This window comes from Ambystoma mexicanum, chromosome 10, assembly GCF_040938575.1.
Source record: "Ambystoma mexicanum isolate Mex_15411 chromosome 10, UKY_AmexF1_1, whole genome shotgun sequence".
Lineage (NCBI taxonomy): Eukaryota > Metazoa > Chordata > Amphibia > Caudata > Ambystomatidae > Ambystoma > Ambystoma mexicanum.
The window spans coordinates 1,576,616,066-1,576,632,659 of NC_090932.1; the positions used below are offsets into that span (position 1 = coordinate 1,576,616,066).

General features: G+C 42.3%; 1 protein-coding gene across 3 annotated transcripts in view; it reads left to right on the forward strand.

The window, feature by feature from the left end:
• Window positions 1-16,594, forward strand: part of LOC138492612 (solute carrier family 2, facilitated glucose transporter member 9-like) — a 552,106-nt gene that overhangs the window by 451,256 nt on the left and 84,256 nt on the right. For all 3 annotated transcript variants that reach the window (XM_069619904.1, XM_069619905.1, XM_069619906.1), the window contains 2 exons: window positions 1,868-2,055; window positions 14,859-14,969. In XM_069619904.1, coding sequence (XP_069476005.1) covers window positions 1,868-2,055; window positions 14,859-14,969 — 299 coding nt within the window. The remainder of the gene's footprint in view (window positions 1-1,867; window positions 2,056-14,858; window positions 14,970-16,594) is intronic.

Consider the following 16,594-nt stretch of genomic DNA (forward strand, 5'->3'; position numbering starts at 1 on the left):
AAATACAACCTTGTTGTATTTCTAAATGCTGCAGTTTTCTTTTTACGTTTCTCGGGCTACGGGAAACGTAGAAAGAAAACTGCAGCATTTTTAAATACAACAACGTTGTATTTAGGTTTGCTGTGGCTTCAGCTTTGAGTCTCCTGGACTCCCTGGAGCCGGGAGAGCCCAGGAGACTCAAGGCTGAAGCAGCCGCAGTCAGAAATACAACTTTGTTGCATTTCTAAATGCTGCAGTTTTCTTTCTATGTATCTCAGGCTACGGGAAACGTAGAAAGAAAACCGCAGCATATTTAAATTCAAGAATGTTGTATTTATGTTTGCTGTGGCTTCAGCTTTGAGTCTCCTGGGCTCCCCCGACCCGGGTCAGGGGAGCCCAGAGTCAGGATCCCAGGAGACTCAAATCTGAAGCCACAGCAAACATAAATACAACGTTATAAATGCTGCGGTTTTCTTTCTAATTTAGAAAGAAAACTGCAGCATTTATTTTGCAGTGCATTAAAAAAAGAATTAAATTTAAAGCACTTACCTGCAACAGCTTGTGTTAATCTCTGCTCTCCTGCAATAATGAAGCAAAAGCCACCTTCTGGTAGCTTTTGTTTATTACAGCTGGCTGGCTTTTGCTTCATTAGTGCCGCAGGGCAGAAATTAACACAAACACAGGAGGCTCATCCATTTCACAAAATGGATGCCTCCTAGTTTTTCCGTTTGTCAGTCTGAGCCTCATTTGCTCAAAACTTTACATAGGAACTTTGTTAAAAAATATTTTTTCAGATATATTTTTGATTATGGGCCATCTCTTTAGCCAATACAATTTTAGAGTGAACTATCCCTTTAACGAGATGCAGAACCTTAGCAGGGACTAAGGGTAAGGATGGCTGTGCACATGCTGAGTTCCCGATGCACAGGATGCCAAGGCAAACCAGGGTTAGACCAGGCATGAACTGGCAGATAAGGCCCAAGAGGCTGGTATGAGACAATGTGGGAACATTTGAGATCTTCGTACATGGTGCAACTGGTAATTTTGACTATTTTAACAAAATAAACTAATTTTTAAAATACACTATCTATCACAAAGGTTATCCGAAATGTGCAAACAGGTACTGCTCAAACAGTTTGCTGCCAAAAGAATGATTTCAGATTTGCACTTGTAGACCAGTCTTTTTTATTCCCTGACTTATTTTCTCTCTGTGAGGTGAAGTGTTAGACATTAGGAGGTGGGATGAGAAATAAGGATGACATGTGAGGAGGAAAAATGATAACGTCTTAAAATGAATCTTGCGTGTGACAAGTAAGGAAGAGGGGTGAGTTAGAGGAATGTGGTTTGAGAAGGAGCAATGAAGTGAGGAGGATATGAGAAAGGAGTAGGGTGAGGAGAAATGAGAATGTACTGAAATGTACGCTATAATGGGGAATTAGTAGACGGATGGAAGCAGAGGGAAAGAATGAATAGAGTCACAGGAGTATGAATGACTGAATGGCCGTGGGAGAATAGAAGTACCATTTGAAGTGATCAATACATGAATGGATAGATGGGCAGATGAATGGGTCAATGATTGGCTGATTGGAACAAGACTGAGGCCATATGCCCCTCGGCAGTGGGCTGACCCTGTCAGTAGCGGCCCTCTACCCAAGTTAAGGGCTAGAGCAAAGTGAGTATCCCTTAACGAGGGTGGCAGTGCCACCGAGGGACATATCGCCATGCGCACCCGTGTAGTTCACTAATGGCATCTTAAAGAAAAAAGAAACAAACCTTTACTGAGAATTGAAGAATCAACTTATGGGTGTGTGGAAGTCGTTGTAAATATGACTGAAGAATTCATCCATTGACTTGCCCAACTCTTTGTTTTTTCTTTTCTCATTTTCAGCTGTACAGCAGCTCTGGGGCAAAGGGGACCACAGAGCAGAAATTGAGGAAATGAAGCAAGAGAAAGCTGCCATGAAGTCCACTAAAATTATGAGCGTGCTTGATTTGCTGAGAGACCGGTCTGTGCGCCTGCAGTTATATGTGATGGTCACCTTGATGGTTGGACTGCAGCTCAGCGGTATCAATGCAGTTAAGTATGGTCTCCATGTGTTTACGCAATTGATGCTTGCCAGCTATGCCAGATATGTATTGGGAATGGGTACTGTTCGTTATGCCCATAGACCCATTACGTGTCTAGTCTTCAATCGGTGTCATAATTTGATTAGAGTATTCGTAATAACCCTCCATGGCTGATGATCTGATCATGTTAATGGTGACCTTGGTGTAGGTTAGTGTATGCTTCCCAGAGAACATGTTCTTGCCGCCCAATGGTGAATTCTTGGCAGTGGCACCATCAGTCTATGTCAAATAAGCCTATAGGTTTGAGGGACAATAGAATGGTCTCAAGTGACCCAGGTTCTGGAGACCAAAAACGAAGTACAAACAAAGGCAGCCACGCGTAACAAATGTAAAGTCAGAAAAACCCATTATCTTATAAAAAGCCATACTTGTCAGTTTTTAAATAGTTTTAAAGGCAAACAACACAGAAAGTGATTTAAACAAGAAATGCAAAGGCAAGTAAGACACTGTATAGGGCAATCATGTTTATATAGACATAAACCAAGTTTCCGGATATAGTCTCAAGCATTACAATAAGTCTTTTGGAGACATGATACCCTGCTGTGAAAAAGTCCAATAGTCTCCAATAGTCTACAAATTCTGCTTCTTGACATATCTCCCACCTGTTGCTGAAAAGCATAAATCTGTCACTGTTAACGAGAAAGGTGAAGCGCTTGAGTTTTTTACAGTATCCCCTGGTGCTACTACCTGACCCTTCTAACAGGGTGTTTGGAATGCATGCAAGACACCTTTATCTGGTCTCTGAGCTTCATAGGTTTGGGGCAACAGCCAGTGTGGTTTAGCATCCTTCCATGAACTGTCAAATACCTTCCACTGGATCTTCAGAGAAGCAATTCATCAAGCTCAATTTCCCAGCTTATAACTGTACACCTGTACATGTTCATTGTGACTATTGCCAAAACTTGTTCAAAGTGGGTCCTTTGAAAATCTAGAGAAAGAGGGTGTTACATAGCCCATGCCATTGATAAAACAGTGGAAAGCACATTGCAAGTGCTTCAAGTAGCATCTGTTCATAATGTAAATGAACATTCCTGGCTGAGCATTCTTAGGATTTTTATACTCTTGATTCTGTTGTGCTTAACTGTAATATTTCATTGTCTAGCATTCCCGGCTGAGCATTCTTAGGATTCTTGTACTCTTGATTCTCTTGTGCTTGATGGTGATATTTTATTGTCTAGCATTCCAGGCTGAGCATTATTAGCAGGAGTGGACTGGCCCATAGGGAACTTTGGAGATTTCCCAGTACACTTCTGCACCCTGGGCCTCTTTTGGGTGGTAACCTATTTTATTTCCACATTTTCTCATCCGATAACGATTGGCCATGCTGAAAATGTGTAATTTGGGGCCACTTTGAAAATTAGTTCCAGGGCCTCTTTTTGGTTCCCAGTCCACCACTGATTCTTAGGATTTTCATACTCATGATTGTCTTATGCTTGATGGTAACATTTCATTGTCTAGCATTACCAGAGTATCCCGGTGAATTAGTTTCATGTGGAAATTGTGTGTAAATGTGGTACTGGTTGCTTTATACAATCAATTGATGAAATGGAGTTTCCATAATTGAGGGAAAGCGGTTGTGTTTGAGATGGGCACTACCTGGAGTCTGGTGAAAACACTTTGTAATATATGTTCAAGATGCCATGGCAGAGTAATCTGCAGGTTACTGTACAGAAGACAGTTTTGCCTAATCAAACCTTTAGGTACCCTCAAAGATAAAGGGAAAATTGCACTTCTACTATTGTTGGATCTATTGGTGGCATTCGACCTGGTCGACCATAGAGTTCTTTGCAATCAGCTTGCAACAGCAGCCCACTTCTCTCAAAACACAATCACATGGATCAAATCCTTCCTTAATAACAGGACCATGAGAGTCTTCTCACCGTTTGCAGCAGCTGATCCAATACCTATCCCATGTGGAGTACCTCAAGGCTCCTGTGTGTCCCCCACCTTGTAGAAGATCTTCACTAAGCCCCTATTCGATGATTTGGATCCTCCTCCTTTTAACGGGCAACTATGATCCTGACGTACGACTAGTGAACAGAATTTATCTGATCATTTAGGCATGGATGGCCACCCATGGCCTCTGCCTGAATGACGACAAAACAGAGTTCCTACTCCTGGGCTCCTCAGCCAACCTGAGTAAACTCAATTCAGACTATGCCTCATTTAATATAGATGGGAAGAATATCCCTGTGGCCTAAGATGTAAAAACACTAGGTTTCCATCTGGACTCTACATCAAACTTACACAAACAAGTTAACGCAATGGCATCTGCTGCCGCCTATACGTGCAAACTGATAAGGGCTTGCAAGCCATTGCTTTCCATAGAAAGCTCTCTTATATTAGCCAGAGCACTTATCCTGTCCATATTGGACTATTATAATGGACTCTACTTGGGTGCCAGTAAGTTTCTGCTAAACAAATTGCAAATCTTGCAAAATAATGCTCCCAGGACTGCGCTGAGCATCCCAAGGAGAGAACACATTTCAGAATTAAGGAGACAACACAAATGGCTCTCCATCAAGGATAAGATTCAGCTGAAAATGTTATCTCTCACATTTAAATCCCTGAATCATGCAGCCTCCCCTTCCTAATGGAGAAATGCACTATTAGATCCTAAACACAGGTCACTAGGTCGCCCAACACGTCCTGTCTGATAGTCCCAAGATTTAAATAAATAAATCAGGGGGGGAGTAGTTTCCCTGTCATGGCAGCCCAGCTATGGAACACACTCCCAACCTCCCTCAAGTTGACCCATTCCTTTACTAGTTTCAGGAGAAAGTCCATCACCTGGCTAACTATGAAAGACTAACCTCAACCTCAGGAGCCTAACATAACTAAGGCCTCCCCTGTACACCACTTTTGTGTACACCGCCTCTTACCTGTGACATTCTCAGTCTTCTCCACTAGCCCATTCCTACAGCTAAAACTACAGCTTCAAACTACCTGCTTTCACGGTATGTAATTTGTAATTGATGCCATGACGTACGTAATTCCTGTTTCTGGCAATGCACCGGTTCTCTAATGTACCTCAGTGCCTTCTGTAAAGGGCTACTTGCCTAGTCTTGTAACTTATAACTGTACGTGCTCTCTAATGTATTTCACTGCTTTCTGTAAAGGACTACATGCCTAGTCTGTAACAATTGTAACTTGTAACTGACTATCTGTCTAGCTATGTAACAAGTAATTTGCTCAAATGCTATTTCTGTAATTAGTGTATGTTGTTCGAATGCGCCAAGATACCCTAGGGTGCGGTGCTCTATAGAAATAAATAAACAAACAAGCAATAAAGGGCACAATAAAGTAAGTGAACTGCTCCATAAAGACACCTTGAGCAGACTCCATGAAGTAGGGCTGTGACATATGCAACCCCCCTGACCACCAACACTCAATGGCCCTCATTACAACACCGGCGGTAACCAAGGGCGCTATTAGCACCATGGTTGCTGCCGGTATTGATCATTTATTTTGCAGTGCAACTATTAATTCATTGTCGTCACCATGTTCGTGCATTTCTGTGAATGTGCTGTGACTCAAAAGTAAATCGAATCAGGGCATCCCGTGCTCTCTGGCCATCATGTGGACCCCCAGGGGGTAGGCGGTGCCATCCCATCCCCATCTCCATCTCCATCCCCATCCCCATCCCCATCTCCATCCCCATCCCCATCCCCATCCCCATCTTCCTCATCTGCGTCTGGTGGCATTGGGATGTTCCTGCGCAGGCATATATTGTGCAGCATGGCACATACGAGCGTGATTTTACCCGTCTTCACTGGGCTGTACAGCAGTGATCCGCCAGATCTGCTCAGACAGCGGAAACGGGCCTTCAGCAGTCCAAATGTCCTCTCAATCATTCCACGTGTGCGGATATGTGCCCTATTGTATGCCTCTTTATGCCTGTTCCTTGGTCTCCGTACAGGTGTCATCATCCATGGCGTCAGTGCATATCCCGCATCACCTACATGGGATGTAGATGGGGGAACATGTCAGTGTTTGTGGCATCATGTCCTCATCTGCTGCTGTGCATTCTTGTATCATCATTCATTCATGCATATCTACCATGCAGTGTATGGAGGTATGTTTTGGGCATCACGATGTATGTCGCTAACTGGATATGGGCCTACACATTAACTTGCATGTTTACTGTGCCCTGCGGGTGACATTTGATTGTGTACATGTCACGGTGCAGTGCTGTCCACACATGGCAGAGTGACTCCACTGTACGGAAGTAGTAAATACACGTTGTCTCATTTACACGCCTCTCGTGCCTTTTGAGGCAGTGTTTCAATTGAGGGTGGGTGTCTGCAGTGGCACAAGGTTCATGGGACAGTGACGGGATTGGCTGTGCCAGCGTGTGCACGGGCACATTGTGGTGCCCTGTCATGTCTTCCTTCATGATGTTTGGCATCCGCTGTGTATTTGGTAGATGGAAGGGGGGTGATGCATGTGCGGTCACAGCGGCACACTCACAATGCTCATTGGCCTGGACACACACACACCACTTCGACAGGGTTGTAGCATTGTCAGCTGTACTCACCCAATAGCCATGTGCTTTGTCCGGCATAGCGTTCCATGTACCGTGGCAACGTGGAATTCCGCAGTACCATTGAGTCATGTGATGAGCCTGGGAAACGTGCGCAGCAGTGTGTACTCAGTTGCATGGCATCACAAACCATCTGGACATTCAAAGAGTGATACTGTTTCCTTTTGCGGAACACCGCCTCAATTGCACGTGGTACTGTCAGCTCAACGTGGGTGCAGTCAACTGCGCCTATGCAATTTGGCATGCCTGCTATGGCATGGAAGGCCAGCTTGGTGGCAATGAGCCACCCTCGGGGAGGGTGCAGGGTAGGGCTATGTGTTCCGACACATGGCGCAACAGGGCATCTAGTACCTGTACCAGGATTTTTGAGAAACAGGGTTGTGATATGCCGTGCAGCACACCAACCGTGTGTTGATAGGTGCCAGTGCCAAGGAAATGCAGTACTGAGACAACCTTCAAGAGGGGGGGGTGGCGGTGGGGGTGTCAATTTGGCTGCTGATGTTGTCCTCAATCATGGCGGTGATGTGCAGGATTGTTGCATGGTCCAGCCGGTATAGTGTGTGGATCTGTCCTGGGGTGAGGTTCCAGGGTGAGGCCCTGATGCGTGGTATTGCTGGCTGGCGGCGGGGTCGGGCTGGCTGGGCAATGGGGTTTGCCATAGCTGCAGGGTTGGCTGGTTGCCGCCTGCGCCTCCTCCGCCTACGCCTCCTCCTCTGCGCCATTACTGCCACCATGTGCAGTGCTGCCTGTTGGTTGAGTAGGCCCAGTCCCAGTGCTAGTAGACCTGCTGCCTGCATGGTTCTGTGTTGTGTTGGGCTGGGTGTGGCCGTTTTGTAGGCTCCCAGTGGCCTGCTAGGTCCAGCTGGGCTGATTTGGTGCACCTGTGCCCTGATTCAGTTCAGCAGGCAGTGTATAACGCCATGTTCGCGGTGGCGGCGGTTCCGCAACCGTGATTACGGTATTTACGCCATTTTTTTGCCAGTATTTCCGTGTCTGCGCTAGTTGTGATGCTCACGGTGTTTCGTGTTGACGGTAACGGAGGGGTTTCCGTGCAGACGGACTTAAGGGACCCCTATTTCCGCGGTGGCGGTTGAGGGTGGTGCTATTACCGGGGCCGCGGGTCATGATTGGGCGGACATGGAAACGGTGCCGGTATGGTTTTACCGGCAGTGTTAATTCCAGACCGGAGTACTTGTAATGAGGCCCAGTGACTTAATAGGTGCATGTACCCAGCCCAGACTACTATTCACAGGTAGTCTAAAACATTTTGGAAGTAGCATATAATAGTAGGGTACTGTTGCTCTTAGTATTGATTTCATTTCTCAATGATCTACAGAATGAAATTATTTTGTTATGTATCATTAGTTATGCCTTTATTCTTATGGCAACATTGGACAAAATCGGGCACGTGCAAATGTTTCATCCATCTCGGGCCTTTTTAAGGCACAAAACACTTTTTGACCAAGGCACAAAAACATTGTTCTAAATCTAGGGCCATCCCAAGGCATAACACGTCTTGTACATGGCACAAAAACATTGTTCTAAATCTAATAAACACGTCTTGTACATGGCACAAAAATATATTTTCACACTTTTTCCAAACGTCAATTCAATCTCAATCTCAATTTGATTCGCATTTCAGTTCCATTCCATGATATCTGCTAATCATGCATATTTCTGGTTTATATATGTTTTCAGTCCAAGCCCAGGAACCAATTTCGCTCTGGCCATTCAAGTTATATTTCATTATGTATTTACCATGTTATTTGTTTGTCCAGTTTTGTGGACATTCTTTAGTATTCCATTCCTTATTGAAATCCTCTTAGCTTAAGCACTTGTTTTAATGCCCTAACATTATATGGTTATAACATATTCCACACAGGAGACCAACAATTAGAAGAGAGTATACATTTTCTGATTGTTCTTATGGTATAAAAAAATACATCGTTTGTGTTCATCTATTTGATTATTTTGACTAACCATGGGACTATGTTCCACTTTACATGGATGTGTGCAAATTGTTGTGGTCTGTGCCATAATAAACGGTATTATTCTTTGTAATTCCCTACAAAATAACCTGTGATCCTCATTTCATTACAATATTCAAATCATCTATGACAGCTTACATTTTTCATCATAGGTTACCTGTTAATAATGTTCACCCACACAATTGTATAATTGTGTGTAGTTGTAGATCCTGATCTGCTTCAGGCTATATCCTCTGTTTTTCTTCTGTCCTGGATGATTATACACTGCAAATAGAATTACTGTATTATTCTATTTAGTGTTTATTGGCATCAGACTATGGGCCTCATTCCGAGTACGGCGCTAACCAATGGCGCTATTAACGCCTTGGTTGACGCCGTACCCGGACTGGCAGCGCCTTGGTGGATGGCGGAATTACCGCCCCATTCCAAGGTTGGCGGGGAAGTAATTCCCCATTCACCAAGGCTCTTCCCCATTCCCAAATGAGCCCCCATAGGGCTCAATGGGAATGGGGAAGATGCAAATAACGGTGACCGTTCATTACGGTCACCGTTATTGGCTTGGAGGCCCCTTTGCGCCCTCGACTTTAACACCTGGTCAAAGCAGGCGTTAAGGGCGAGGGCGCAAAGGGAACTCGGAGTATGGCGGTAAGGGATCACCGCCACCGGTCTAGTTACCGGTGGCTGCTATCCCTTACCGCCATACTCGGAATGAGGCCCTATGTATCTATAAGTCACTAGACTATATATCACTTTATGTTCATTTACATCATATAGCCCTCAAATATTTCCCTTGAATGTACCCAGCATATCATATCACAACTGGTCATCATGTTGTTCCCTTTTTTCCCCATAGTTTATGCATCGTATCATGAAAAAGTGGGTCTCTATTTCCAGTCATTTCTAAAGTATTTAAAGGACTTACTGTATAGGTTTTTCAGTTTCAGATGGTGCCATTCCGCCTGTTCCCCAGAACGCTGCCATCTTGTTTTGTCTTATATGGTTTCCCCGTGATGACATCATGTGTTTCAGCACTGTACCAAGTGATGATGTCCTTCTAGGTAAAGATGGACGACCAGGTTAACTTCCAGTCCTGTATCCCCTCCGGCCTATCACCTCTGTGAGGCCTTCCGCCCCAGGTGAAGGGTTCATAGTTTTGGCCAGCTTGTACCGACGTGATGCACTGGCATCAGTTCAACCTCCATTTAACAGTGCCCTTAGGCCGACAGAAAGCTCTCTGTCTACGGTTTTAGTGCGCATGTAGAGTCCAGTTCATGTCAACGAAGTTTTGACTAAGGCCAATAGGGAGAAGGGACGTTTTATCTATTTTAAATTCTACTTTAAAATAAATATAACACTTAGGTTCGGTGTATATAGGATGATGCCACTGTGGGCAGGTAACATATACATGTATCTTTCTTTCTGCAAAGTAAATAAAAAGCATATTCGTTTCCTTGGATTTTCCCCATCCCTTTGATTATTTATTTATTTTCTAACTAATTGAGGTCTGCATTGTCACTCTTAGGTGAAGCTGTTCTGACCTCTGCAGTGATCCACTGTGCAGTGTTTGCCATCTGAATATCCTGGGTTTTAACAATGAAATAAATATACAGATACCAAACAAACAATAAAACATATGCCTGCCAAATCAAAATTGACATATATAGTGAGTCAACTGTTATCATAAATAACAAATCATTTTAACAGCAAAACTTAGCATTCGAAAGTACAATGTCCATATTAAAGTACTTTCAAAATGTGAATACAAACAGGCTCACCATATTTTACATTAATTGCAATAAAACATAGATGCTGTGATAAAATTATACTAACGCACAAGGGTGACAACAAAGAGCACCAAAACATTTTTAGGCTTAGACTTACTCGAAACAACCGATTTCTAAAACCTATCTCAAGCTTGGGCTGACAGGGATAGTTGAGTTCTTTTTGGAGGGACAGTAACAGAAATAGGTTGTTTAGTCTAAGCCTAAAAAATGTTTAGTGCTCTTTGTGGTCACTCTTGTGTATTGCAAAATATATGACTCTGGTGATTATGAGGTAAATTATGTATGAAACAGCTTCCCTGCTGATGTTTGATAAAATTATACCAAACCTTAAACACTGTGTTAACAAGGGGTGTGGGGCAGCTGGAATAAAGGGGAGGAAAGGGTGAGCAGAAGTGAACTTGCAAAGGCTTGGTTATATATTCAGAGGACTATAAATGAGCTGGGTCTTTCGGGATCCCTTGCTACGAAAAGACCAAAGTCTGAGCCTGGTCTGTTCTTGTTTCTATGGGATGCAGGTAGAGTACGAAGGGAGCAGATGAATATTCAATATGCCCAAAACAAAAAGAGTACATCTAATGATAAGAAGTATTGGAACATGTAGCACTTCATTTACCCTGTCTAGAAACAAACCACTGTTTTTTATCTGAATGCCAGATTTGTTAGAATTTTTTGCTGAACATTTTGAACACATCTACCATTCCGACTGATTACAGTGAACAAGAGCTGCAAGGGTTGCGGGACTGTCCCCCGCACCCTTGTTTACTGTAATCGCATCAGGGGTTCTGGGGGTGTCCCCCGCGACCTTCATAATAAAGTTAAAAAAGGGTAAAAAAGAAAAGGGGACCCTGCAGAACTGGTTCCCATGCACAGGCATGGAGCGAAGGGAACCGGCATTGCAGAGGGATGGCGGAGGCGGCGGCACAGAGTGATGTGTGCCACCCGAAGGTAAGTAACTGGGTGGGGGAGCGAGCGGGTTGTCGGAAATGTCTGTGGTAGACAAACCGAAAGTTATTTCTGACATTTTAGATTTTTTTTTTCTTTTTTCGAACAATGCATGGACAATCATACGATACTATGTAACAACAATGACAATTATCACAGAGCTGAGGAATGGAAGCAAGCCACATGAAGCACTATACAAAAACATGGCATTACTACCTCATTTACACAGGCTTCCTATTCCTGCCAAAATAATGTTTAGTGTCAATGCTAGCTCATAAGTGCATCCATGGAAATAGATTCCGACCTCTTGGATTCCACTACAATTAATTTGATCTCTGCTGGTGGAAGGAGCTGCTCTGTGCAAGGTGCGAAGATCTGGAACAGGCTCCCAGAGGCAATTAGAGCTAAATTCATACTGTGTCATTTCAGGAAAGATCTGAAAACACATTTGTTCCACAGACATCTTGATCACTAACTCGTGTAGCTGGTTCCTCCATGCTTCTCTGCTGACGCGGGATGTTCTAATGCCTTTGGGGTTTGAGCGATATGAAACATGGTATAACTATACTTACCATTATCATCTCCTCAATGACTTGATGGAATATATTCCCTTGAACAAGGCATATGTGTGCTGGCCTCAGCATTCATCAACAATCCAGCATTTGGCTTGTTTCTTTTCAGTTATGAGTCTCAAAGGTGCCCTATCCTAAGGAAACATTGGGTCATATATTATATAGTTACCTAACAGGGTTCCTTTAGACTTTTGTATTTACCATTTAATGAATATAAAACAAAAAAGCAGCACTATAATTACACATTTACATAGTGTTGTGAAAAGTCATTTCATATATGACCTTTTAAATAGACATCAATGTGTTTTCAATAAAACACAGAAGAAATTTAGGCATAAAAATAGAAAAATGATGACTCCCAAATAGAGAAAAACAAACGTATAAATTCATTCATTATACTTCCATATTACAACTCAATTACATATATCCATGTATTACTTCAAGATAATCACTTAACTTTCAAATCCATCATGTCCACTTTCCAATGACAATTAATGAGAAAACAGGAATGGCCACGTCTACTCAATTTTGTATTGTGCATGGCCTTCTTCAGGGACAATTAATTAGTACGCGATCAGCATCAAATCATCTCCAAGATGCATTTAGTATTGGAAATTTAGCATTAAGTCAAATTAACATTCGTGGGCCTTAACATAATATAAATAAACATACCTTGTTTGTAAAGTCCAGGGTGTTATGGTGTTATCCCCAATACTAGGCATAGAACATTTTTTGACTAGTTATCTAGATGCTGCCCACACCCTGTACAGCACTCTGCTGCTCTCAAACTAGGTCCACAGTTTAAGTAATACAATCAAAATAAAAATACCTAGCTGTTCCTGGCGTAACATGCGTCATTCTGGAATATCTTAAAGGTCAATATCGGTCAGTATTTCATAGGGTCATTTCTGTCCCCCTTCTTAAACATCGAAATTACCACTGATCAATTCCAGGAAGGGGACTTAGGTCCCTGTGACTTATTAATGGTCATTGAAAAGGCTAACCATGTCGGAAACTATCTTTATTTGAATTTGCAAGGCATATTTGTATCAGATGGAATGAGAGGTATGCGCGGTAAAAGAACAGTATCTCAGTTTAATCCACCGATTACACAGGCTCTATGATGTGTCTTTGTAAATGTGTAATTCTCAACCTTGTTCCATTGCAGAGTCCCTGTGATGGCATAATGTTGCATAGTAGCATAATTACAGCAGCTATTTCCAGTTTTTGCTCGTGAGGATGTATTCATCCTACAGTGCTTTGCTCTTTATAGACTGAAACGTTGAGCCAGTACTTAACTTTTCATTGACACTGGAACTGCCGTGCCCTGTGTGAAGAGAAGTGGGGGTGGAAAGAAGTAACTTGAAATTATTCAGAATGTTTGCTATAGTGGACGATGAAGGTGACTGTGTTGAACTGTGCTCATTTTGTTTGTTATAATGATAGCTGTTGTTGACGTGGAAGTGCTGACAGAGGTACCCGTTGACATTTGGATAGCAGAGGGCAACCTAACACTGATAATTTGCATCAGCTGATTACAGAAACAAACCTAAGCATTTTATATATATAGATAGATATTCAATGCTAACTGATCTTGCCAGAAATATGCCATAAGAGGATAGCTCACACACAAAGCAGCCCCCTCCAACATAGGAGCAGCCTGCATGTTGAAGTTTGAATCTTTGACTGGGTACTAATGCATCCACTACAGAGGTCTATGTTTGACTTAACAATCTCAGGATATAATGCCGGCAGATCCACTCAGCCTTTCATCCTTCTGAAGTCACTAAAAAGAGCACTATTGAATTGGCTAACAATTAACATCTGTTATCTGTCAATAGCGCACAGATAAACCTCTGGGGGTGAACGTGTGCAAACACACATATAGTTCATCGCTAGGATAATGATGAAATAAGTATCATTAAATTGGGTTATGACAATGCAATTATTACAGCAAACTCAAGCACTAAGCACTATGGAGAAATCAGATATAATTAATAATAGATGTTATAGTCGGACATCATATAAATACACTATTGAATGATTTTCAGCTGCTGGAATACAGTCTTTAAGATTGCAATGGGCATCATGAGATTTTCAAAATCAATGTTTATTTATCCGCTTGCAGACATTATCAGTAATTACTTCCTAGTACTGATCCACAAGATATAACTTCCAAGCCCCCAGAAAGAAAGATCCTGTATAGAGAATACAATTCCAGTGTTTGAACGATAAGAGATGCTCCTTCATGGTGGGCATGAGAGCTAAGGCAGCAAATCACGTAAATTGCTACAGTTGTTTACACATGATATAATTTACTGTGCTCATAGGTTGCAGACCCCTGAGGGAACACGAAATCAATGCATGATAGCTGGCATACTGTAAGAGAGGAGGAGTGGGTGTGTTTTGGAATGATTTTAATCTGAATGGTACATGCAAGATATCATTTGGTACAAATCAAGTACTTGTGTCCTTGGATTATTCTGGTTGCACAAAACCTTAAAGCAGTCGGAAATGGGTGGCAACACCTGTTTCGGCATGTGCTTTCGCTTGTGTACATTCCTTCTTCAAGACCAGGCTCTTCAAAAAGGCTTTAAACAATGTTTATAATCTCTTAATTTTAAACGAGGAGAAATATGGTGGGGGTTCAGATTCAGCATCATAGCTGTGTTGCTCATTAGCATAGATTCTGTATCACAGGGGAGTAATGACCTGAGTGCTTTTTCAGGTACTCTCAAAGGGAAATTGAGATGATACAAAAAGGCTTCCCCTTTTGTGCCGTGACGCCATCTTAAATTTGAAAATGGTTAATGTCTGCAGCAGAAGAGGGCATAGATATGTCTTTTAACTTGATGGGTTTAGAATGTATTTAACTTGTATTGACAATGTATTTTCTTTATAATTCTGTAATTGTTTCTTCCAGATCTACTTCTACTCCTATGAGGTGTTCAGGGAAGCAGGCTTCTCTGATGATCAGATCCCTTACATTGTTCCTGGAGTCGGAGTCTGCGAAACCCTCTCTACCGTGATCAGTGTAAGTGGCCCCACTGGATACTGCAGAGAAGTAGGGCTCAATCCAGCCATTAATTACAAGAATCAGACCTTACAATAAGAAAACTCAATATTTCGTGACAATTAATGAGTGATCACTTTGAGTAAAGCTCTGAAGGACTTAAAATAAAAGCTATTCACCGAAGTAACAGGGCAACATGGGTCTGTGGCATTAACCTCAATTGTCCAACAACCCAGGTGTTCTTGTGCCAAAGCGGAGAAACGAAATCAGCACTATGAGAATTTGCATTCCTGTGCAGCTTTGTGATCTTGGGCACAATTTAGGTCACCAATTCACAAAGAAGTTACACTGTGTAATACAGCTTGCACTGGACTGACAACGTGAATGTGAAAATTAGCCGTTGTAACTTCTTTTGTGAATAGCATATCCCTCTTCAGGGGTACTTAGTGTAAATACATCACGGATTAGTCCCTTTGTATTTTTATGTATTACATAAATGTGTTACTTAACTTCTTCATTACATCATTAGTTATTGAAATCTCACAAACTGCATTTCATTGCCTTCTAATCACCCACATTGTTTTACCATTACATTCAAAATTGTTCATTTAATCCTAGCCCCTTCAATATTCATGAGAATATGATGTTAGCTTTCTCATCAAGGCAACCTATACGCTGAAAATAAACACTGTTGGGCAAACAATATTTGTTTTCAGCCACTAAACACCCGTACCAACATTTTTTTGAATTGGTGTAATTATATAACCAAACTCCATTCCTAGAATATGTGGGAAAGTGTCGGATATAGGCTAAAAAAGTATATTGTTTACCCAACGATGTTTGTTTTCAGTGCAGAAATCACTGGATACCAGCTGTATTCTGTGTTTGATACTTTATTTTAGTTTTGGTTATTGGGTGGCATTGAAAGCACTGCCTTTAAGCCAACATTATTGTTTGGGAAGTGAAGAAAGGAGAGAGATGAGATTTGAGGAGGGCACACAGCCGATGTTTTTTTCTTTGGTTATTTACCTACCCATTCACTCCCTGTGACCTTGCTTGTCCTTGTGGTGAATTTCCACCCACTGCCTGCTCCTCCCTGTCCAAAACACATCCTCCTAACTGAGCATAGCTCTGTGCTTTCTGAACACCCTTCTGGAAGGTAATGGCTAGGTTGCAGATACAAACGAGCTAATCCAGCTCCTGCTACAGTAAAACTGTTTTAAACAAGAGTGCTTATACCCAGATAATAAACCTACGGCAGTGGTTAGAAAGTGAGATGTTACACCTATACAAAGGTCCAAACTGTTGGCGTTGCCTATGTTTATTTTGAATACTAAGGTGTTCCAGTATCGTGAAAGCACAACCACTCGATAAGAAGTGTCATGTTTTAGGGTTCTGAAGGAAGACAGAATCCCTCTGGCTATCCGATTACTAATGTGAGAGGTTTGGATACCCACTACATGCTTTCAAAACCCCTTTCCAGTTATGTCTTTTCTGATTTGTTCACATCCAATCTAAGTGCTCTTTCCTTTATTTTGGCCACCAACATTGATAGTGCACGTATAAAAATATAGAGAAACTGCATGCTGGCACATGTCAATGTAGAGGTTTCTCACTCCTATTGTATTCCACTGAAAGGCTGCCAG